Source organism: Schistocerca nitens, chromosome 4, assembly GCF_023898315.1.
Source record: "Schistocerca nitens isolate TAMUIC-IGC-003100 chromosome 4, iqSchNite1.1, whole genome shotgun sequence".
NCBI lineage: Eukaryota > Metazoa > Arthropoda > Insecta > Orthoptera > Acrididae > Schistocerca > Schistocerca nitens.
In genome coordinates this window covers 741650063-741674505 of record NC_064617.1, presented here as the reverse complement: position 1 = coordinate 741674505, position 24443 = coordinate 741650063, and the positions used below count along the sequence as shown (strand labels likewise).

General features: G+C 43.1%; 1 protein-coding gene across 1 annotated transcript in view; it reads left to right on the top strand.

Annotated features, from left to right (window-relative positions):
- LOC126252542 (ATP-dependent translocase ABCB1-like) overlaps window positions 1–24443 on the top strand; it is a 152477-nt gene that overhangs the window by 62759 nt on the left and 65275 nt on the right. The window contains exons 8-9 of the mRNA XM_049953439.1: window positions 11896–12066; window positions 16637–16829. Of these exons, the coding sequence (XP_049809396.1) occupies window positions 11896–12066; window positions 16637–16829 (364 nt within the window). The remainder of the gene's footprint in view (window positions 1–11895; window positions 12067–16636; window positions 16830–24443) is intronic.

Below are 24443 nucleotides of genomic sequence, written 5' to 3'. Positions count from 1 at the left end.
CCAAATGGACCTACCGACTTCGAAATACGCTTGATCTCTTCCTAGTACAATGGTATCTAATTCCTGGGGAATATTTTCGTTTTATTTACTAGCACAATATTTTCACCTTGTTTGTGGAAGCCAACTGCTCACTTTATGTCTGTTCTGCTTGTGTTACTTGAGCCGTTCTCTGCTTCTATTGACATTATTTTACTGGTAGGGTTGCTTCCGCTTCATTTCGCAGAGACTCTGGATCAAATGATTCAAATGGCTCTAAGTATTGTGGGACTTAACATCTGACGTCATCAGTCCCCTAGAACTTACAACTACTTAAACCTAACTAACCTAAGGACATCACACACATCCACGCCCGAGGCAGGATTCGAACCTGCTACCGTAGGGGTCGCGCGGTTCCAAACTGAAGCGCCTAGAACCGCTCGGCCACTCCAGCCGGCGAGAATCTGGGACGGTTCGTCAGACATATGCTCGCCTTTCATCTTCTGGGAAGTAGAATATATGCATTACGAAAATTCCCCGATTCTTTGCGATTGGACGTGGTGACAGAAACCAAGAATATTTTATAGCAGTTATTTTTTTCTTTCGCAAGAACTTAAATATGAGGTTGGTCTATTCGTTGGAAAAAATCGTGTCACATGACTACAAAAGATGCTCATTTTTTCTCGTGACTAGACAAGATCCTTACTGTCTTAACGTGGAGTTTTAAGTTGCAGCGCCTTCTGTATTTCCACATTTTTACAGTACTGGGGACACAATAGTTCCCAGAATTGTTCCCTCTCTTTCTCTCTGCCTCATTATTTTTCGAGTGGTCTTGTTCTAATCACTGTCTTCAAGAAAGCGTATTTGTTATGCAATGATCCGTCCCAGACTTCAGATGTTTTGGGCCTTGTGGAATGAGCTTTCGCAGTAGTTAGTTTCTGAAATCGAGTTAATTCACTGGTTATTGTACGCAATTTAAGTATGTAGTGTGAGAGTTGCACCTAAAGTTGAAATTCACGGCTCATCTGTCGGAAGTGCATCAAGTCCATCTGGTACCCCCATAGTCAAGTATAGGTTGGCTTTAAAAACCCCAACGACAGAACAATATCTTCACAGGAATTTCTGGTCTTGCCTTGAGATCACAAGTTTTTCATGACAACAGCGAATTTTTTCAAGACTTTAGAAGGTACGTAGTGCTAAGAAAAGTCAATGAGAGAAGTTTACTTGGCAGAAGGTGGGCCAACCCTACTCAGATTGTTCACTCCAGAACCACGGCTTAGATTAGCTCAAACGTTGAACACTGAAGAATTTTTAGGAGCACTTCTGGACAAGAGAAACCAAAGATTTGGATGTCGAACTTTATGTTGCGAAATTGAGATGGTTCAAATGGCTCTGAGCACTATGGAACTTAACATCTGAGGTCATCAGTCCCCTATAACTTAGAACTACTTAAACCTAACTAACGTAAGGACATCACACACATCCATGCCCGAAGCAGGATTCGAACCTGCGACCGTAGCGGTCGCGCGGTTCCAGACTGAGGCGCCTAAAACCGCTCGGCCACACCGACCGGCTGTGAAATTGAGAGGGACGCACAGCACTTCTACAATTTCGTGATGTGATTCATGGTATTGAGATAAGTGGAGATATTATCCAAGCGGGAAGTAGTGAGAAGTCAGGGGCGGGATTTCTTTAGAATGGCTGATGAAAAATCACTAGAAGACTGTGGTTGAGTTTTGGCCCACATGTACATTAATGCTTGGTGGAAGCCTTGTGTTGCATCGTAGATTTAATGGCAACATAGTGTATGTTTTGAACAAAGGTACAGAGTGTGACAATATAACGTGTTTTTACTACGCAGACTCATTTGCTCTAATTTGTTTGACTTCGGCCTCGATTGCTCTTAGCTATTAGTACTGATCTGGTTTTCTAGAGATGCAGCGACCTGGAAAGGGGCGTTAACTGTAGACAGAAAATAGAGTATAACTTATGTACAGGTACCTGCAGCAAGGATTTTCTAGGTCAATCATCGTTCAGATAAGTATTACAGGAGTAAAGACTGCACTTCCTTACAGGAGGTGGCTCTTTGCCTGTACATTTGTCGTTTTTAGAGGCCACTGTGGGATAAGGTTGTGTAACAGAATCATCTATTATCCGCAAAGACTCTATACAGAGGTAAGTCTGTGTTGTCACGAAGAATAATCTTAGCCCAGAAAGGGGCAGTTAGACAGACATGCGATGTCAGTTCACGAACTTCGCAGAGATTGGCGCTCTGGCGTATCAGGATTCTAACTCTGCCATTCCTGTACATATACTCCACGAGATTTGTAGTTAATAATACCTACACATTCAGAAGAAACTTCCAAATTCATTCAGCGAACAGTAGATAGGAAAACGCTTTGTACACGGATAACATTTTACCGTACCTCCAGATATTTGCAATTTCGATTTTGCAAGCCCAAAGGAATATTGCTCATCATGTCTTTCATGGGTCGCCCAGTGTCACGGAGAACGTCGCATAATTTCCCGTTATAGATGGTGGGAATTTAAGGAGATGGGACCTGGATAAGCATAAGGGAGAGCATAAGGGAACAATCGACAGGAATGGGGGAAAGAAATACAGTAGAAGAAGAATGAGTAGCTTTGAGGAATGAAATAGTGAAGGCAGCAGAGGATCAAGTAAGTGAAAAGACGAGGGCTAGTAGAAATCCTTCGGTAAAAGAAGAGATACTGAATTTAACTGATGAAAGGAGAAAATACAAAAATGCAGCAAGTGAAGCAAGCAAAAAGGAATACAAACGTCTCGAAAATGAGATCGACAAGAAGTGCAAAATGGCTAATCAGGGATGGCTAGAGGACAAATGTAAGGATGTAAAGGCTTATCTCACGAGGGGTAAGATAGATACTGCCCACAGGAAAATTAAAGAGACCTTTGGAGATAAGAGAACCACTTGTATGAACATCAAGAGCTCAGATGGAAACCCAGTTCTAAGCAAAGAAGGGAAAGCAGAAAGGTGGAAGGAGTATATAGAGGGCCTATACAGGGCCGATGTTCTTGAGGACAATATTATGGAAATGGAAGAGTAGGTACATAAAGATGAAATGGGAGATATGATACTGAGTGAAGAGTTTGACAGAGCACTGAAAGACCTAAGTCGAGACAAGGCCCCGGTAGTAGACAACATTCCATTAGAACTACTGACAGCCTTGGGAGAGCCAGTCCTGACAAAACTCTACCATCTGGTGACCAAGATGTATGAGACAGGCGAAATTCCCTCAGACTTCAAGAAGAATATAATAATTCCAATCCCAAAGAAAGCAGGTGTTGACAGATGTGAAAATTACCGAACTATCAGTTTAATAAGTCACAGCTGCAAAATACTAACGCGAATTCTTTACAGACGAATGGAAAAACTGGTAGAAGCTGACCTCGGGGAAGATCAGTTTGGATTCCGTAGAAATGTTGGAACACGTGAGGCAATACTGACCCTACGACTTATCTTAGAAGAAAGATTAAGGAAAAGCAAACCTACGTTTCTAGCATTTGCAGACTTAGCGAAAGCTTTTGACAATGTTGACTGGAATACTCTCTTTCAAATTCTGAAGGTGGCAGGGGTAAAATACAGGGAGTGAAAGGCTATTTACAATTTGTACAGAAAGCAGATGGCAGTTACAAGAGTCGAGGGCTATGAAAGGGAAGCAGTGGTTGGGAAGGGAGTGAGACAGGGTTGTAGCCTATCCCCGATGCTATTCAATCTGCATATTGAGCAAGCGGTAAAGGAAACGAAAGAAAAGTTCGGAGTAGGTATTAAAATCCATGGAGAAGAAATAAAAACTTTGAGGTTCGCCGATGACATTGTAATTCTGTCAGAGACAACAAAGGACTTGGAAGAGCAGTTGAACGGAATGGACAGTGTCTTGAACGGAGGGTATAAGATGAACATCAACAAAAGCAAAACGAGGATAATGGAATGTAGTCTAATTAAGTCGGGTGATGCTATGGGAATTAGATTAGGAAATGAGACACTTAAAGTAGTAAGGAAGTTTTGCTATTTGGGGAGCAAAATAACTGATGATGGTCGAAGTAGAGAGGATATAAAATGTAGACTGGCAATGGCAAGAAAATCGTTTCTGAAGAAGAGAAATTTGTTAACATCGAGTATAGATTTAAGTGTCAGGAAGTCGTTTCTGAAAGTATTTGTATGAAGCGTAGCCATGTATGGAAGTGAAACATGGACGATAAATAGTTTGGGCAAGAAGAGAAAAGAAGCTTTCGAAATGTGGTGCTACTGAAGAATGCTGAAGATTAGACGGGTAGATTACATAACTAATGAGGAGGTATTGAATAGAATTGGGGAGAAGAGGATCTTGTGGCACAACTTCACTAGAAGAAGGAATCGGTTGGTAGGACATGTTGTGAGACATCGAAGGATCACCAATTTAGTATTTGAGGGCAGCGTGGAGCGTAAAAATCGTAGAGGAAGACCAAGAGATGGATACACTAAGCAGATTCAGAAGGATGTAGGTTTCAGTAGGTACTGGGAGATGAAGAAGCTTGCACAGGATAGAGTAGCATGGAGAGCTGCATCAAACCAGTCTCAGGACTGAAGACCACAACAACAACAGACGAAACGATATTTAATGCGGAGTTTTACGTGCACATTCGATACTGTGATCTGAAATTAGTCTAGTGCGATATTTGTTTTACTGAAGTATATTAACAGGGAGAGTAAAGCACCAAGAATAACCGATACTCCAGCAGTGACTGAGCAGCGCTGCTGCACGGTGGAAGCAGTCGGCGCGGGCCAGGGTGGTGCTGTCGCTGCTGCAGTACTCGTTATTCTTCCAGCTTTACTCTCCCTGGTAACACATTTGGAGAAAATAATTATCGCACTAGGCTAATTTCAGACCACTCTATAGAATTGGCACGTAAAACTGAGCTTTAAAATCATTTTGTATGTAACGGGATACAAACCGGCGCTTTCCTAGGATACTGTGTGTCGCATTAAAGACTTGATGACCAGTAATTGTTTGCATGAAATGTATTCGTAGTTGCGAATACCGACAAACGTCATCTGTATAACGGAATGATGATAATGAAAATTTATGCCGGACCGGGCCTCAAACCGGATTTCCCACTTACCGCGAGCGGTAGCGGAGCACGTTTCACGGCCAACCCAAAATTGCATGCATTTTCGAAGGAACATTGCACAGTACTTGCTAACAGCACAGGCACAGCAATATCGTATAGCATATGTTTGGGTTGACTTGAGCTAGACATTCCAAAAACGAAGTGCAAATATCTGCCGAAACATAAGAGAAAATGCGCCTGGCGAAACGTAGGATGGACGTCCGCTATTTGGAACAGTAAACTAAATACTAATTTTTAAGAGTATACATTAAACGTAATAAAATTGTCCATATTTACTACAGAACTACTATTAAACGTAAATAGTGAGGAAATATGCATAAAACAAAAAACTTTATAAACAAAAAACTCAAAATTGTGAATGACGTTGTGCCACCTCGGTGATCGGTGCGTCGTTGCCGCGAAGGAGCGCCAGCTGTGTGTGTGTATGAGGATGCGGAGTGCTGGGCCCGCAGCGGGTAAGGCAGTCAGTCGGTGCGGGCTAGTGAAAGAACTCACCCAAGGACGCTGTTATCGTTGGCTATGGTTGGCTGGTTTGTCCAAAATACATGCGCAGCAGTGGACTCTGAGTCTGAAATGAACTCTGTTCGGTGTTCCGTTTCATGGTGGCATTGCAGTTTTGATTAACGCCCAGCTTGATTGGATTACATGTGTCGGCGACAAGTGTAAATCGAGTCTGAATGCTCCTTTGCTGCAAGGGCAATTAATTTTGCATACTTAAACGATACTCCATCATAAATTATGTCATTTCTGTTAACTGAAGTGTTTCAGATAAGACCAGACTGGTTGTGCAGTGCAGTGCAGTGCTTCGTAAGACAGAAGTCTTACGTCAACTCTTGTTGTGTCCGAACGCGTGTTTCAAAGGTTCAAATGGCTCTGAGCACTATGCGACTTAACTTCTGAGGTCATCAGTCGCCTAGAACTAGAACTACTTAAACCTAACTAACCTAAGGACATCACACACATCCATGCCCGAGGCAGGATTCAAACCTGCGACCGTAGCGGTCGCTCGCCTCCAGACTGTAGCGCCTAGAAACGCACAGCCACTCCGACCGGCTACGAACGCATGTGGCCTCGTTAACTAGAGTAGGTCTAGTGCAAAGTTTACTAAAGGGAAATTCAGTTGGTTCTGTAAAACGTGCCACTGTGGCTGTATTTGGTAATAAGGTGCCTGCCGTGTGTGTATAAGTGGCACCGCTACATTGGAAAGCTTACCGTCCATTGTATTTACTGGTTGAATATTCTGACCTGTACTTGTGTTCAGGGACAGTACTGTAGTATATGTGAGCCCGCATCGCGTGGTCGTGCGGTAGCGTTCTCGCTTCCCACGCCCGGGTTCCCGGGTTCGATTCCCGGCGGGGTCAGGGATTTTCTCTGCCTCGTGATGGCTGGGTGTTGTGTGCTGTCCTTAGGTTAGTTAGGTTTAAGTAGTTCTAAGTTCTAGGGGTCTGATGACCATAGATGTTAAGTCCCATAGTGCTCAGAGCCATTTTTTTGAAGTATATGTTATCCCTAGGTCACACATTGTATTTTTTTGTAGTATTTGGTAGGTTCACTGGATGCCTTATGTGCATCTCAGTTATCTTATGAAAATACTTCTTACCGTTATTAATTAAAGTAATTGTTTTACATCTTTAAATTAACAGATTTTAAGTTAAGCGCTGAGTTCTACACTGAATTTTAGTATAAGGTGTATGCGACACTATCGAAAGAGAACCTTGTGTAATCAGGTTGTCATTTATTTAAGGTTATTAGGTAGTTAACATTCGTCTTAACATAAAAGTCCCGCTCCGGGTTCCAATATGGTAAGGAGGCGAAGGTCATTAAAGCTAACTGATTCGATTATGTGTAATCTGTTGTATTGCCAAAGGCAAATATTGTTCTCTTTTCAGATATGCAACATCTAGTGGTATATAACTTGTATTTAGTGGCAAATCTGAAACTAAAACGATATCCTGCGGCTGCAAAGGCATCGCTCTACATCATTCTGAGCGGTCTAGTGGAAATTGTCTGTGACGTCTTGCCTGCAGGCCAGCCGGTCATCTAATGAAAGCCGGCCGTGGTGGCCGTGAGGTTCTAGGCGCTCAGTCCGGAACCGCGCGACTGCTACGGTCGCAGGTTCAAATCCTGCCTCGGGCATGGATGTGTGTGATGTCCTTAGGTTAGTTAGGTTTAACTAGTTCTAAGTTCTAGGGGACTGGTGACCTAAGATGTTAAGTCCCATAGTGCTCAGAGCCATTTGAACCTTTTCAACCTAATGAAAACTAAATTTCCTTTAAATGCATAATTGTCTGATGTAACTTATTCACTGCTTGCATGAAAACATTAGTTTACTGCTTTACATTTTTAATCTGTTTTATGAATTTAGGTAATAAACCCTGCACTCATTTAACGCAGAACCCGCACCAAACCGTCCTGTGGTACACTATGAAGCGCTCGTGTTACAACTTCCTTAAGTACTCTTCACAAAGGCGTGCACTATCAGCAAGTTTCATTTTGAAAAGACTTCCAGCAAAACAGAAAATGTTAAGTGATGAGCCTCGAAATTTAAATAGAAAGGTTTCCTTACCGTAAACTCCCGTACAGGAGTTCCACACGATAGTTGAGAACTTCCCACTGTACTCAGAATAGAATTTTCATTTTGCTGAAGTGTTTGCTGACATAAAACTTCGATTAATAAGGCCATATTTTTGCGATAAATGTCAGTAAGACCAAGTCCACCATCTTCAGATGTGCCTTTTCCAGATACATCTACAAATTTCACTCGTGAGGTTTTTTGCTATTGCCTTGGGAATCGACAGGACTTCTCCTACGTTCACTACTTTGGACAGAATAGCGCAGTTGATTACTTTAATATTTTGCATAATATTCAGATTCGTAATTTAATCTAACATTTAATGCCCTCGAATATAGTTCGCCATTTTCCTCCACGTAAAAGTTGTCGTTTGAGATAAAAGTCACCCCCAATACCGTATGATGGTCAACCAACTTCATCCTTTACAACCGTATACTGTTAAAACAGTTGAGGCTGAAGAATGAACTCTTCTTGTCATTTATTTTAGCACTTGTCGCGCTACAATTAAGGCGTACAGTTTCTGTGAGACGTTTAACGTCTTCCCTACTTCGTATGACAACTCCTATGTCATCAGCTTACGCGTTGTCGGCTCTAGTCGTGACTAATATTTGAATGGCCTCTTCGTTACCAAGAATCTGCAACAGCGATTCTAATGCAGCTATATAAAGTAACATTGATAATGGGAACGCCACTGATAATTCTAACTGGTTGGATGTGGTGTCCATTTATTCAGATTTTAGTTTTGATACCTTTCACGATGTTGTTCAAAATGCCCACGTAATTTTCATTAAAACCCAAATGCTGTATCAAAGTAAATAAATACTGGTGAGTAACCCTGTCGAAAGCTTTGACAAAATCTATAAAAAGGAGTCCTGCTTTTGCTATGATCTTGGAAAATATTGCTGTAGTATCTCGATGCGCTCTCAGTGTCTTGAAAATACTTCGACCAGGAAGGCCTGTGTGATGACATATATCTTTTGCAAGGCTAGTCTACGTCTTTCTTTCACCTCCCGCGCAACGATTTTACTATCGGCATTCGTAAGACATATGGGTCTCGTTTTGGAAAGGTCTTTGACTTGGAGTAGTTCTTCCTTTAGGAAGCAAGACAATTACACCTTCTTTGAATTCTGGAAGAACAGTTTCCTTTCAGGACGTCATTCACTACTTCTATAAAGGTGTTGCCTATAATGTGCCAAAAAGCTGCATAAAACTCTGAGGGCAATCCGTCGGGACCTAGTGCCTTCTCGACGGGGACACTTTTAATGATGTCCGAAACGTCATCGCACGACATTTCTGTTGTTAGCTCCTATTTTCTTCTTCGTTTATTATATTCTGTAGACCACTTTTCATCAGCAGTTTCCTCACAAAGCGTGGTTCAAACTGACTGTTAGCATATAAAACCTTGCAAAACCTACATGCCTCCGTTAAAATATCTTTGTGTTGCGTCAGATCTCCTTTGTCTTCTGTTCTCAGACTCTCGATAAAATTCCTTCTCCTGTTCTTTTCATGTTGTATCAAATGGAAGAGTGATGTGTTTTCAAAATGGTTCAAATGGCTCTGAGCACTATGGGACTTAACAGCTGTGGTCATCAGTCCCCTAGAACTTAGAACTACTTAAACCTAACCAACCTAAGGACATCACACACATCCATGCCCGAGGCAGGATTCGAACCTGCGACCGTAGCAGTCGCACGGTTCCGGACTGCGCGCCTAGAACCGCGAGACCACCGCGGTCGGCGTGATGTGTTTTCTTCCTGCACAACTGACGTAACATGCGATTTAATCTCCAGGCCCCCCAGTTGCGTATATTTATTAAAACATCTTGGCTATTCGTAAAGCTCCTGCAAACACGTTTAATAAAATTCAATTGTATCTTTCAACCACCTTGCTCCTTCTCTTCCATAACCTTTCAAGGCAGATCGTAGCTTCCTTTTTGTACATAATGTCCACCAGGTTACAGCATTCGGTAATTTGTGACGCAATCGGAGAGAAGCTTGCCTAGTACAGGATATTCGTTCATCTAGATCATTTTCATGCAGCACGTTAATGTTTACTTTCCATGTAGGACGACACCAGTATATTTTATGTTTAACTAATCTGATACTACACTTCACTGCTAAGTGGTTGGGAAAGGCTGGAGGTATCGTTTCGACTGCACTAAGTTTGTGTGCTAAGTTTCTGGTAACGTATACCGTACCGATCCTGTTTTGCGCTGTGCAGCGAAATACGTATATTTCACTCGCTCCGTTTCTTCTTTTTGGACATTTCTTGGGAGATGGCGAAGTCCTTCCTGCGTGACGTGACATCATCATCTCGTGTCAGTTCTCCCCGTGCAAACAGGTCCATGTTCTACAAATTTGCTGTATTCATTTCCTCGCCATGGTTTGAGTCGTGTCACTTCTTATCCCTCTCTTTTCCTTTCCCTTTGTTTCGTTACATATCGTTCGGAATCACATAATTCCTGTCCTGTTCTTTATTCGCTGTGTACTAGCGGCATGACTGGTTCGATTACATTACCGCGGATACTCTCCTCATGGGATAGTCCGTCTGAGGTTTCCTGTTCCTGCGACGATTGCTCACTCTGACGTTAACCAGATAGCGACACAGTACAGTCCATATCGGCCATGCAAGAGGCGCTGCTCACCTGAAGTTCAATTGGTCACTACCTGTTTGTCCTGCACGAAAGCAAATTCTTCATTCTTATTCGAGTCCCCTTGCGTCTCGGATTCTGCCGCCTGTCCGGACAGTTCCTGTTCACGAAGATCGCGAGCGGCCGTGGCATCAGCGACTGACAATTTCCTTCTTGTCATATGGATTAGACTTGGAGCCTCACCGGTACGAATATGCGACACTCGCCACATTCAGCGCGAATACGTTCAGTAGAATTGCACAACGTGCATGTCCGAGCTTGTCCATCATAAATTTACAAGACCACCACACCTATTTACATTTATAAAAGACGGAATGTGCTTCCTAAGTTCGATTTTTACTTATCGAGCTCCGTTAAGGACAGGGATCATACATGGTTCCGACCACCTTTCCGTAGTACTCGATATGACCCTACCGTAGTCTTTCTGAGCATAATTTATTTTCTCAGCAGGGATCTTAAACAGAAGTTCTAAAACTCAAACTCTACGATTACCCAAGCCAGATAAGGCACAGTAAATCACTACTCGTTCCATCAGAATTATTGAACTTTTCGACGCAGCCACACCTCTTTACAATAAAACAACATATTTCTGCAGTTTTCCTCATCAGAAGGACAGTATTTTTAAGAAAAGATAAGTGAATGTCCACAATACCATCTGGAAATATTCCTGCTTTTTCCTTTAGCCACATTTTGATTTCAGTCGCCTTAGGTCTTGCAAAATTACGGTCAGATCCAAATCGTATCTTTCTTTGGATAATTTGATATTATATCTATTCCAAAACAACATAGTGAATCCCAAAAGCGGCTAGCAACTCAGCCTAACACAGCCGTTGTTTACATCGGAAGAATGTCGGGCGGGGGGGGGATTGCAATATACTGGTCATTCCATCCAGTAATAGACCACTTTTTCTTTTATTTGACTACTTTAATTAATAATTTTAGTTAGCATATCTTGAAATTTACTACGCAGTTTTTGTTCGATGTCTTTGTTATAGCGATAATAACAATAAAATGCGGAAAATCGTTTATTTCAGAAACTGGTTATTCTGAGTGACTTTATCACTCAGGTTAAACCGGAGTTGATGTAAACCGTTACAGTCAAAAAAAGGTTGTTCCAGTGACAACCGCCGTCCCTCCATTACGTAACCACCGTGAGGAGTTTGCGCTCACGGCCCTTAACAAGACTGTACATCCCTGACGCGGAAGAACGGAATATTCGACACTTCTGCACGTCAAGCGTTTCTTCATTGCCCAAAACAGCAGACCCTGTCTCCTGTATACACATAACGACCGTGGTGACGCAGGGCTTAGCTCACTGAATTTTCAATCGGTAAGACCACAGTTCAAATCGCTGGTCGGTTATCCAGATATAAGTTTTCCGAGATTTCCCTTAATCGCTCCAGGCAAATGTCGGAATGGTTCCTTTAAAAAAGTACGTTGCTGATATCCTTCCCCATCCTCTTGTAGATCCGAGCATGTGCTCCGTCATGGCTGTTAACGAGACATTAAACTCATAATCTTCCCGCGGTCCTTTGCTGTACGCAGGGCTACGACACGCTGGTGGGTGAGCGCGGGGCCCAGCTGTCGGGCGGCCAGAAGCAGCGCATCGCCATCGCCAGGGCGCTGGTGCGCCGCCCCAAGATCCTGCTGCTGGACGAGGCCACCTCTGCTCTGGACACCGGCAGCGAGGCCAAGGTGCAGGCCGCGCTAGACAGGGTGAGCGGCGAGCAACTCACGTCCACGTCTAATACGACTACCACGCTACCTCCACATAATTTGGTTTAAGAGGCACACACACACACAGTCGTCACATGGTGGAAAAGACTCTTTCACCATGAGGCAAGATATTTCACTGACGTTTTTATGCCATTACATGAAGTTCACAATGCTTGTAGCTTAAATAAAAAGTTACCATGCTTCCGGATTAAATGACTTATGCACCACTGCTACAAAGCTCTTAGTTTCTCACGCGATATACCCATTGCACCAGTGATTTTCCCACTGTTGTGTATGCATCTGCAAAATATCATGCAGCTAGACACGAACTGGAATAGTGTGCCGACGTGACACTGCTTCGGATCAATTATCACCAACGCAGATTCATCCAAAGTTGGTGGAGTTTTACAAGTACCTAGCTAATTCATTTTTAACACTTAAAAATCGTATTGTAACAAATAAGCCCTCGGTCACAAATATTAAGCCAAAATTGACCTGGTTTCGACGCTACTATGAGCGTCGTCTTCAGAATTAGACTAACTGTACTAAAACATTAGGTATATAGTACATTAATAAAATTAAAGTTTGTACTGACTCGAACCTCCCCCATGAACCATGGACCTTGCCGTTGGTGGGGAGGCTTGCGTGCCTCAGCGATACAGATGGCCGTACCGTAGGTGCAACCACAACGGAGGGGTATCTGTTGAGAGGCCAGACAAACATGTGGTTCCTGAAGAGGGGCAGCAGCCTTTTCAGTAGTTGCAGGGGCAACAGTCTGGATGATTGACTGATCTGGCCTTGTAACATTAACCAAAACGGCCTTGCTGTGCTGGTACTGCGAACGGCTGAAAGCAAGGGGAAACTACAGCCGTAATTTTTTCCGAGGACATGCAGCTTTACTGTATGATTAAATGATGATGGCGTCCTCTTGGGTAAAATATTCCGGAGGTAAAATAGTCCCCCATTCGGATCTCCGGGCGGGGACTACACAAGAGGACGTCGTTATCAGGAGAAAGAAAACTGGCATTCTACGGATCGGAGCGTGGAATGTCAGATCCCTTAATCGGGCAGGTAGGTTAGAAAATTTAAAAAGGGAAATGGATAGGTTAAAGTTAGATATAGTGGGAATTAGTGAAGTTCGGTGGCAGGAGGAACAAGACTTTTGGTCAGGTGATTACAGATTTATAAATACAAAATCAAATAGGGGTAATGCAGGAGTAGGTTTAATAATGAATAAAAAAATAGGAGTGCGGGTTAGCTACTACAAACAGCATAGTGAACGCATTATTGATTCCCGGCGGGGTCAGGGATTTTCTCTGCCTCGTGATGACTGGGTGTTGTGTGCTGTCCTTAGGTTAGTTAGGTTTAAGTAGTTCTACGTTCTAGGGGACTGATGACCATAGATGTTAAGTCCCATAGTGCTCAGAGCCATTTGAACCATTTGAAAGCATTATTGTGGCCACGATGGACACAAAGCCCATGCCTACTACAGTAGTACAAGTTTATATGCCAACTAGCTCTGCAGATGATGAAGAAATTGATGAAATGTATGACGAGATAAAAGAAATTATTCAGGTAGTGAAGGGAGACGAAAATTTAATAGTCATGCGTGACTGGAATTCGTCAGTAGGAAAAGGGAGAGAAGAGAACATAGTAGGTGAATATAGATTGGGGGGAAGAAATGAAAGAGGAAGCCGCCTTGTAGAATTTTGCACAGAGCATAACTTAAGCATAGCTAACACTTGGTTCAAGAATCATAAAAGAAGGTTGTATACCTGGAAGAATCCTGGAGATACTAAAAGGTATCAGATAGATTATATAATGGTAAGACAGAGGTTTAGGAACCAGGTTTTAAATTGTAAGACATTTCCAGGGGCAGATGTGGATTCTGACCACAATCTATTGGTTATGAACTGCAGATTAAAACTGAAGAAACTGCAAAAAGGTGGGAATTTAAGGAGATGGGACGTGGATAAACTGAAAGAACCAGAGGTTGTTCAGAGTTTCAGGGAGAGCATAAGGGAACAATTGACAGGAATGGGGGAAAGAAATACAGTAGAAGAAGAATGGGTAGCTCTGAGGGATGAAGTAGTGAAGGCAGCAGAGGATCAAGTAGGTAAAAAGACGAGGGCTAGTAGCAATTCTTGGGTAACAGAAGAAATATTGAATTTAATTGATGAAAGGAGAAAATATAAAAATGCAGTAAATGAAGCAGGCAAAAAGGAATACAAACGTCTCAAAAATGAGATCTACAGGCAGTGCAAAATGGCTAAGCAGGGATGGCTAGAAGACAAATGTAAGGATGTAGAGGCTTATCTCACTAGGGGTAAGATAGATACTGCCTACATGAAAATTAAAGAGACCTTTGGAGATAAGAGAACCACTTGTATGAACATCAAGAGCTCAGATGGCAACCCAGTTCTAAGCAAAGAAGGGAAGGCAGAAAGGTGGAAGGAGAATATAGAGGGTTTATACAAGGGCGATGTACTTGAGGACAATATTATGGAAATGGAAGAGGATGTAGATGAAGATGAAATGGGAGATAAGATACTGAGTGAAGAGTTTGACAGAGCACTGAAAGACGTGAGTCGAAACAAGGCCCCGGGAGTAGACAACATTCCATTAGAACTACTGATGGCCTTGGGAGAGCCAGTCATGACAAAACTCTACCATCTGGTGAGCAAGATGTATGAGACAGGCGAAATACCCACAGACTTCAAGAAGAATATAGTAATTCCAATCCCAAAGAAAGCAGGTGTTGACAGATGTGAAAATTACCGAACTATCAGTTTAATAAGTCACAGCTGCAAAATACTAACGCGAATTCTTTACAGACGAATGGAAAAACTGGTAGAAGCGGACCTCGGGGAACATCAGTTTCGATTCCGTAGAAATGTTGGAACACGTGAGGCAATACTAACCTTACGACTTATCTTAGAAGAAAGATTAAGAAAAGGCAAACCTACGTTTCTAGCATTTGTAGACTTAGAGAAAGCTTTTGACAACGTTAACTGGAATACTCTCTTTGAAATTCTGAAGGTGGCAGGTGTAAAATACAAGGAGCGAAAGGCTATTTACAATTTGTACAGAAACCAGATGGCAGTTATAAGAGTCGAGGGGCATGAAAGGGAAGCAGTGGTTGGGAAAGGAGTGAGACAGGGTTGTAGCCTCTCACCGATGTTATTCAATCTGTATATTAAGCAAGCAGTAAAGGAAACAAAAGAAAAATTCGGAGTAGGTATTAAAATTCATGGAGAAGAAGTTATAACTTTGAGGTTCGCCGATGACATTGTAATTCTGTCAGAGACAGCAAAGGACTTGGAAGAGCAGTTGAACGGAATGGACAGTGTCTTGAGAGGAGGATATAAGATGAACATCAACAAAAGCAAAACGAGGATAATGGAATGTAGTCAAATTAAATCGGGTGATGCTGAGGGGATTAGATTAGGAAATGAGACACTTTAAGTAGTAAAGGAGTTTTGCTATTTAGGGAGTAAAATAACTAATGATGGTCGAAGTCGAGAGGATATAAAATGTAGACTGGCAATGGCAAGGAAATCGTTTCTGAAGAAGAGAAATTTGTTAACATCGAGTATAGATTTACGTGTCAGGAAGTCGTTTCTGAAAGTATTTGTATGGAGTGTAGCCATGTATGGAAGTGAAACATGGATGATAAATAGTTTGGACAAGAAGAGAATAGAAGCTTTCGAAATGTGGTGCTACAGAAGAATGCTGAAGATAAGGTGGGTAGATCACGTAACCAATGAGGAGTTATTGAATAGGATTGGGGAGAAGAGAAGTTCGTGGCACAACTTGACTAGAAGAAGGGATCGGTTGGGAGGACATGTTTTGAGGCATCAAGGGATCACAAATTTAGCATTGGAGGGCAGCGTGGAGGGTAAAAATCGTAGAGGGAGACCGAGAGATCAATACACTAAGCAGATTCAGAATGATGTAGGTTTCAGTAGGTACTGGGAGATGAAGAAGCTTGCACAGGATAGAGTAGCATGGAGAGCTGCATCAAACCAGTCTCAGGACTGAAGACCACAACAACAACAACAACTGACTCGAAAAGATGCAGTACTTACAAGTCACATATTGAAAAAGATCTCAGTCGGAAAGGCGACGTCATGAACACTTGTCAGATGGCGAGACGCTAAGGGCTGCTCGTACTGTGGACAAGGGTTGCAACAAGACTGACTCAGGCTGGCCAACAGCTTTTTATTCTAATTTACAAGTACTGTACTGCCTAATGGTTTCTTATTTGTGCTAAACATGTAGGAGTGGACTCTGATACAAAACAATTGTTTCCTTCAGTAGTAAAAGGGTGAAACCTAGTGGCACCACATAGTCCATTTCTCTCTGATAGCATCAAAGCAATAAGCAGATTTAATGTTCACGCCAATTTGTGACTACAACGGATGAGACGCGTAGACTAACTGGAAGGGGCAGCAAATTCATAAAGTAGCAACCTGCATTTTTCTATTTCTCCTTTGAATCCTAAATCTTCTGTCTGGTTAGATGCAGCCCATTAATACTCTACAATTAAGTGAAATAAATTACATTTCAGGCCATCGAAGGACGTACGACGGTCATTGTAGCACATCGGCTGTCGACAATACGCAATGCGGACAGAATCTTCGTGCTGTCTGGAGGGGTCGTGGTCGAGGAGGGCAGCCACGACCAGCTGATGGCGCTTAGGAGTCACTACCATGCACTGGTCACTGCTCAAGTGAAGCCTACTGAAACCGGCGAACGCATGGGTAAGTGCACTGAATTATCGAACAATATGCTGTCAACAACAACTTGCGAAGTATGTTTGACACGACAAGTTTACAACTCCGAATTTCTGCTTCCTAAGTTCCCGTATTTTACTGCAGCTACACTAGAACCCTAAGGTAGTCCTATGGTGACCGTCTGCCGGACGAAACTTCTTACCTCGAGCTTGGTGATGCATATGTAATGGAAGGGGAGCGAATCCTAATAATCTGACTATCCATAACTACACTATGTGATCAAAAATATCCGGACACCTGGCTGAAAATGGTTTGCAAGTTCGTGGCGCCCTCCATCGGTAATGCTGTAATTCAGTATGGTGTTGGCCCACCCTTAGCCTTGATGATAGCTTCCACTCTCGCAGGCGTACTTTCCGTCAGGTGCTGGAAGGTTTCTTGGGGAATAGTAGCCCATTCTTCATGGAGTGCTGCACTGAGGAGAGGTATCTATGTCGATAGCCGAGGCGTGGCGCCAAGTATTCTATAGGATTCAGGTCAGGATTCTTGCAGGCCAGTCCATTACAGGGATGTTATTACTGTATAACCACTCCGCCACAGGCCGAGCTTTATGAACAGGTGCTCGGTCTTGTTGAAAGATGCAATCACCATCCCCGAATTGCTCTTCAACAATGGGAAGCAAGAGGGTGCTTAAAACATCAATTTAGGCCTATGCTGTGATAGTGCCACGCAAAACAACAAGAGGTGCAAGCCCCCTGCATGAAAAACACGACCACACCATAACAACCCCGCCTCCTAATTTTACTGTTGGCACTACACAAGCTGGCAGATGACGTTCACTGGACATTCGCCATATCCATACCCTGCCATCGGATCACCACATTGTGTACCGTGATTCGTCACTCCACACAACGTTTTTACACTGTGCAATCGTCAAATGTTTACGCTCCTTACACCAAGCGAAGCGTCGTTTGGCATTTACCGGCGTCATGTGTGGCTTATCAGCAGCCGCTCGACCATGAAATGCAAGTTTTCTCACCTCCCGCCTAACTGTCATAGTACTTGCTGTGGATCCTGATGCGGTTTAGAATTTCTGTGTGATGGTCTGGACAGATGTCTGCCTATTACACATTACGACCCTCTTCAACTGTCGGCTCCTTTTGTCACTCAACAGACGACGTCAGCCTCTACGCTTATGTGCTGTACGTGTCCCTTCATGTTTCCACACCACTACACATTGAAAACAGAGGAGATAGGGATGTTTAGGAGTGTGGAAATCTCGCGCACAGGCGTATGACACAAGTGACACCCAATCACCTGAGCACGTTCCAAGTCCGTAAGATCCGCGGAGCGCCCCATTCTGATCTCTCACGATGTCTAATGACTACTGAGGTCGCTGATATGGAGTACCTGGCAGTTGATGGCAGCACAATGCACCTAATATAAAAAACGTATGTTTTTGGGGGTGTCAAGATACTTTTGATCACTTTGTATAACTTAGTTTCAGTTATCGACCTCTTTACAGGACAAGTTACAAACACAATCGATAGCGTCGCAGCCATCGAATGGAACGTTAAATGTGGCAATTCCTTCTTTTTTTATGCGGCCCGTCACGAATTCCTCTCCTGTGCAGACTCTTCATCTCACAGTAGCACTTGCAATCTACGTCCTCAATTATTTGCTGAATGCTTTGAAATCTCTGTCTTCCTCTATAGTTTTTAACCTCTACAACGCCCTCTAATACCTGATGTCTCAACAGATATCCTACCATCCTGTCCCTTCTTCTTGTCTGTGTTTTCCATATATTCATTTCCTTGCCAATTCATTTCTTACCTTATCAGTATACCTAATTTTCAGCATTCTTCTGTAGATTAATATCTCCAATGCTTTGATTCTCTTCTAGTCCTGTACTATCACAGTTCATGTTTCACTACGTATGATAGTGTGTTCCAATCGTACAGTCTCACAAATTTCTTCCTCAAATTAAGACTTATGTTTGATACCACTAGACTTCTCTTGGACAAGAATGCCCTCTATGCATATGCTAGTCTGCTTTTTACATTCTCCTTGCTTCGTCCATCATCGGATATTTTGCTGCCTAAGTAGTAGAATTCGTTAGATTCATCTACTTGGTAATTACCAGTTCTGATGTTAATGTTTCTCGATCTTCTCATTTCTACTACTTCCCATTACTTTCGACTTTCTTCGATTTACTTTTAATCTATGTTCCTTACCAATTAATCTCTTCATTCCCCACAGTAGATCCTGTAATTCTTTATCACTTTTCCTGAGGATAACAATGTTATCAGTGAACTTTGTCACTGAACTTTTTAACCTTGAATTTTAATTGCACCCTTGATCCTTTCTGTTATTTCCATCACTGCTTTTTCGAAGTATAGATTGATCATCAGAGATGGAAGACTACATCCCTCTCTTACACCCTTTTTAAACTTTGTAGTTCGTTCTTGGCCTTCCACTCTTATTATTCCCTTTTTGGTCACGTACGTGTTGTACACCACCTACCTCTCCCTGTAGCTTATCCCTATTTTCCTCAGAATTTCGAACATATTGCATTATTCGACAGTGTCGAACGCTTTTTCCAGGTCGACAAATCCTACTAAAGTAGCTTGATTTTTCTTTAGTATTACTTCCACAATCAGCCGCAACATAAGAACGGCCTCTCTGGTGCATTTAGCTTTCCTCAAGCCAAAATGATCGTCATCTAACAGAGCCTCAATTTTCTTTTCCATGTGTCTGTATATTATTCTTGTTAGCAGCTTGGATGCATCAGCTGTTAAGCTGATTGTGCAATAATTCTCGCACTTGTCAGCTCTTGCAGTCTTCGGAATTGTGTAGATGATATTTTTCCGAAAGTCTTATGGTATGTCGTTAGATTATTACATTCTACACACCATCGTGGATAGTCGTTTTGTTGACACTCCCCCCCCCCCCCCCCCCAATGATTTTAGAAATTCTGATGGAATGCTATCTTTCCTTTCTGCTTTATTCGATCTTAAGTCTTCCATAGATCTTTAAAATTCTAATCCTTATACAGGATCCCCCTATCTCTTCTATATCGACTCCTCTTTCTTGTTCTATCATAGCCTCGTAGAGGCTTTCAGTTTAATCCTTCCACCTATCCACTCTCTCCTCTACCTTTAACAGTGGAATTCACATTGCCTTCTTAGTGTTACCACCCTTGATTTTAATTTCGCCGAAGGTTGGCTTGACTTTTCTCTACACTGAGTCATTCTTTCCGACAATCATTTCTTTTTTAGGTTTCTTCACATCTTCATGCAGCCATTTATCCTCAGCCTCCGTGTACTTCCCATTTATTCGATTCCTAAGTGACTTGTAGTTCTGTATTCCTGAATTTTCCTGAATATTTTTGTACTTCCTTCTTTCGTCGATCAGCTGAAATATTTATTCTGTTACCCATGGTTTCTTCGCAGTTACCCTCTTTGCACCAATGTGTTTTTCTTTCCAACGTTTGTGATTGCCTTCTTTAGAGATGTCCATTTCTCTTCAACTAAACTGTCTACTGAGCTATTCCTTATCGCATTATCTATAGCCTCAGAGAACTTCAAGCATATCTCTTCACTCCTTAATAATTCCATATCCCACAGTGTGCGAACTGATTCTTTCCGACTAGTCTCTTAAACTTCAGCCTGCTGTTTATCATTGCTGAATTGTCATCTGAGTCTATATTTGCCCCTGGATACACCTTGAAACCCAATATTTTACTTAAGAATCTCTGCCTGACCATGATGTGATCAAATTGAAGTCTTCCCTTTTCTTTCGGCCTTTTCCAAGTAAGCATCCTGCTCTTATGATTCTTGAACAGAGTAATCGCTATTAATCACTGTAATTTATTGCAGAAATCAATAAGTCATTCTCCTCGCTCATTCCTAGTAGCAAGCCCATATTCTCCCGTAACATTTTCTTCTATTCCTTCCCCCAAGACTATTAAATTTGCATCTCCCTTTACGTACTGAAATACCCTTTCAGTATCATCATATATTATTAGCTGCTATTAGAGAGGAAAAGGCTATGTAGAGACATTAGAATACACCCTATATTTCTTCTGTTGTCACTATACACTCTACAGTGAACATTAACGTTTATGCACAATTTTCGTGGTTCAGGTAAACTGACGTTTTCCTGTCATAACAGTCACTTATGACTCTGCTATTTATTTTGTGGCGAACACTTTGATTACATACAAATAATCGACCCTTCTTCATTTTGGATACATAAAGGTACTCGCGCACTGACGAGTCAAAACTTTATCACCATACACGTAATAGATCGTAGGTTCATTTCTGCAATTTAATATGATAGCGACTTGACGTGGCATCGATTCTAAAAGTCCTTGGAAGATTTTTGGAGACATGTGACGCCAGACAGCTATGAACAGGTCATGCAATTCCAATAAATTACGAACCGGTGATTTGTGAGCGCGGATCTTACGCCTAGCGGCGTCCCAGATGCGTTCCCTCGCGTTCAGAGCAGGCGAATTTAGTGGCAAAGACAACAACATTGCTTCACTCTCATGTTCCTCAAACTACGGTAGCACGATTTCGGCCTTCTTCTGATGTCGGTGAAGACATCGGGCATGAAGACATGCAGGTGGTCTGCACAATATTCACGTAGTGCACAGCTGTCACGTTGCCTCAGATCGCTATCACAGGTAGCATCGCTGCCCAGATGAACGTCCCAGGCGGTATAATTCTGTCACCGCCAGGCCGCTTCCATGCTGTGGCACATGTTTAGAGCAGCCGTTCGCTAAACGATGGCACATCCGTACACGAACATCGAGCTGATGCAACGAGAAATGTGTTCACTATAGTAACTGTGAATATTGGACCACCTTCACCGTTTCTGTGATGCTGATTATCAGGCATCAGGCTCTAACAATCTCCCCTGTGAGAAAGTCATTTACGTTAGTAGAGTTCTCGATTTCCGACCCATACCGTCACTACAATGATACCCCATTTTCGCATGCACTTGAAATGAGAAGCCCACATGGTCTTGACTGTGTGCAGGTCAAGCAGTCTATTCTTTGGACTCTCGCATCAGACGGTTCTGACTTTTTCTTTAGTTGTTGAATTGTCCCGTGGGCTGGATGTATCAGTTCTAGTTCATTTGATGCTGCGAGGGTGAATTACTCTCGTACCGTGGTCGACCTACTCTACCAGGCACCGGACGAGTAGTTTTGCCAACTGTTGTCGCCTCTAATAGAAAAGGTGCGAACTCTACCGAAATCTGTCTCACAAGACTGTTGGATTACAGTGTCTTCATGTTGTTGCCTCGTTGTGTATCCCCACGGACTGTATAAGGCGAGCATCAGGGCTCGATTATACACTCTGGAGCTGTGCTATGGGCGTGGCAGCAGCGTATCTCCACTCTAAAGCTTTGTACTCCAGCCGTGGTCTGACCAGGGCTGGGTAGAGCCTGATACCAAGGTGTGGTGTCAGATTCGACATCGATTTAATGAAAGGGTAGACCGCTCCTCTCTTAGTGCCCCGGATGTGCGGTGGTGACTACAGATGTCGATCAAGAGTCTTCCCCATCCTGTCCTGCAACATGGGATGGGGCCACCTGGGATCCCAACAGGTAGTAAAGTAGAAGGCAGCTTCCTTCTCGTTAATACGAGAATTCAGCTTCTAGCAGCATTATACTTGAAACTCCATTTCACGAACCAATAGCCAAGTCAACAGCAGCCAAACTGGAGACGGCAATGAAGGATATTGGCGTTCATGCTGTGTATGAACAGTGCAGGCGTGTACAAACTGTATGTGTGCCACCATGGGAGTACAGGACTTGCATAGGGAGTACAGCAGGGATCAGAGCACAGGCTCCTGCGGCACTCCTGAACATAACAGCTACTTTATAGATTTCCATTCGTTGGTCCAAATGTGGATCGTTCCTCTGGAGAGGTGGGAGAGAAGCATGTGACGTCGGTACCCTTTGCACAGAAAGCTTGTACATTAGACCGTCATACCACACGGAATCGAAGACTCTGGAAACGTCAAGGAGCATGTCTCGAGGTATTAGCAACGCTCCATGGTTCTCAGCGCTTTCTCTGTCAGATGCAGTACATGTTGTGACCTAGAATGGCCCCTCCAAAAGACAGACTGTTCATCTGTTACGTGGCCTTCTTCATCAAGGTCTGATAGGAGAAGAAGATTGGCGTACAGCTTCTCGAAAATTTCCATGAAGGGAAGTAGGCTGATTGGCCAAAAATCCTTCACCAGCCAGTGGTCCTTGCTGCTCTTCAGGATACCTAGCACTTTCGCATATTCCCACATCGAAGGGTAATAAAAGAACGACAAGAAGCTGTTAAAGTTGTCTGCTAATGTCCAGTAAGATTCAGGAGGGAATTGAATCGGTAGAACGTTGTCAAGCCCGTCATTGTCTCCTGATTTCTTCGTAATGGGGTGCTAGAAATGTCGTCCCACCTCCTCCTTCGAGAGTGGCGCGATCGCATCATGCCATGAGACTCCTCCACCACACGAATATGCTCGTTGTCAATTCGATCGGCCACAGGTGTAAAATTGGCCGTAAACGTGTCAGCGTAGCCTTCGTTCGCATCCACCTCGCAGGCTACATCTAGCCCAAATAGCAGGGCCGCATCCTCTTCTTCCGCCGCAGAAATCGTTCGGCCATTCGCGAGATGTTCCCATTCTCGGTGCTGATTACAGGAACCGTGCCAATCCGTCCACAGTTATGGCGCTCCTGGAAGGCTGGCTTGATGTCCCAATGCTTCGGGCTGATCATCGTGTGTCACCTAAATAACATATCCATCAGGAGCATTTTAATACTTCTAAAGCTTTGATGACGTTTATGTGAATTTGAAAAGCGAAGGAACAACCACAGCTAAAATAAGACCAGACGGACCTCATGCACCGATGGGCTGGGATCGTCGAGCATTGCAGAGGGTGGCTGTAAACAGTCGCATGAAAGGAATCACTTGTGAGTTCCAAAGATCAACTAGCAGTCTAGCTAGCACAATTACTTTGCGTTGGGAGTAAAAAAGAATGGCTTTCAACAGTCGAATAAGTCCTGATAAGCAACCCATTTCTGTAGTCAATGCTGAGCGACTCTTGACGAAAAGAACGACGCCACTGAACAGTGACAGACTGGAAACAAGTGATCCGCAGTATCATCCTTGACACTTTGTCAATCCGTTGGAAGCGTTTGGGTTTGACTCACTCCTGGAGAACTTTACGTGCCATCATGTGTAGTGCCAACAGTTAAATGCGGATAATGTGGTGCTCCGCTAGGGGGGTGGTACACGTGGTTAAGATGTGGATCTCTTATTGAGCGTAAGGAAACGCTAAATGCAGGAGGAAATGGACACGTTTTACAGCATTGGTTACTGCGTACAGTAGAGGATGAGTTCTGAGGGAATGATTATATCAGCACAATGCACTCTTTCATAAAGCAGCATCTGTGATGCAGTGGTTTCAGGACAATAACATTCCTGAAATGAACTGGCCCGCCCAGAGTTTGGACCTGTTCCCAGTGGAACATCATTTGGAATGAGTCAGAACATCGGCTTCGCTCCAGACACCAGCGCCCAACATCACTGCCTTTTCTGGTTTCGGCCGTTGAGGAAGAACTGGCCGCCATTCCTCCGTT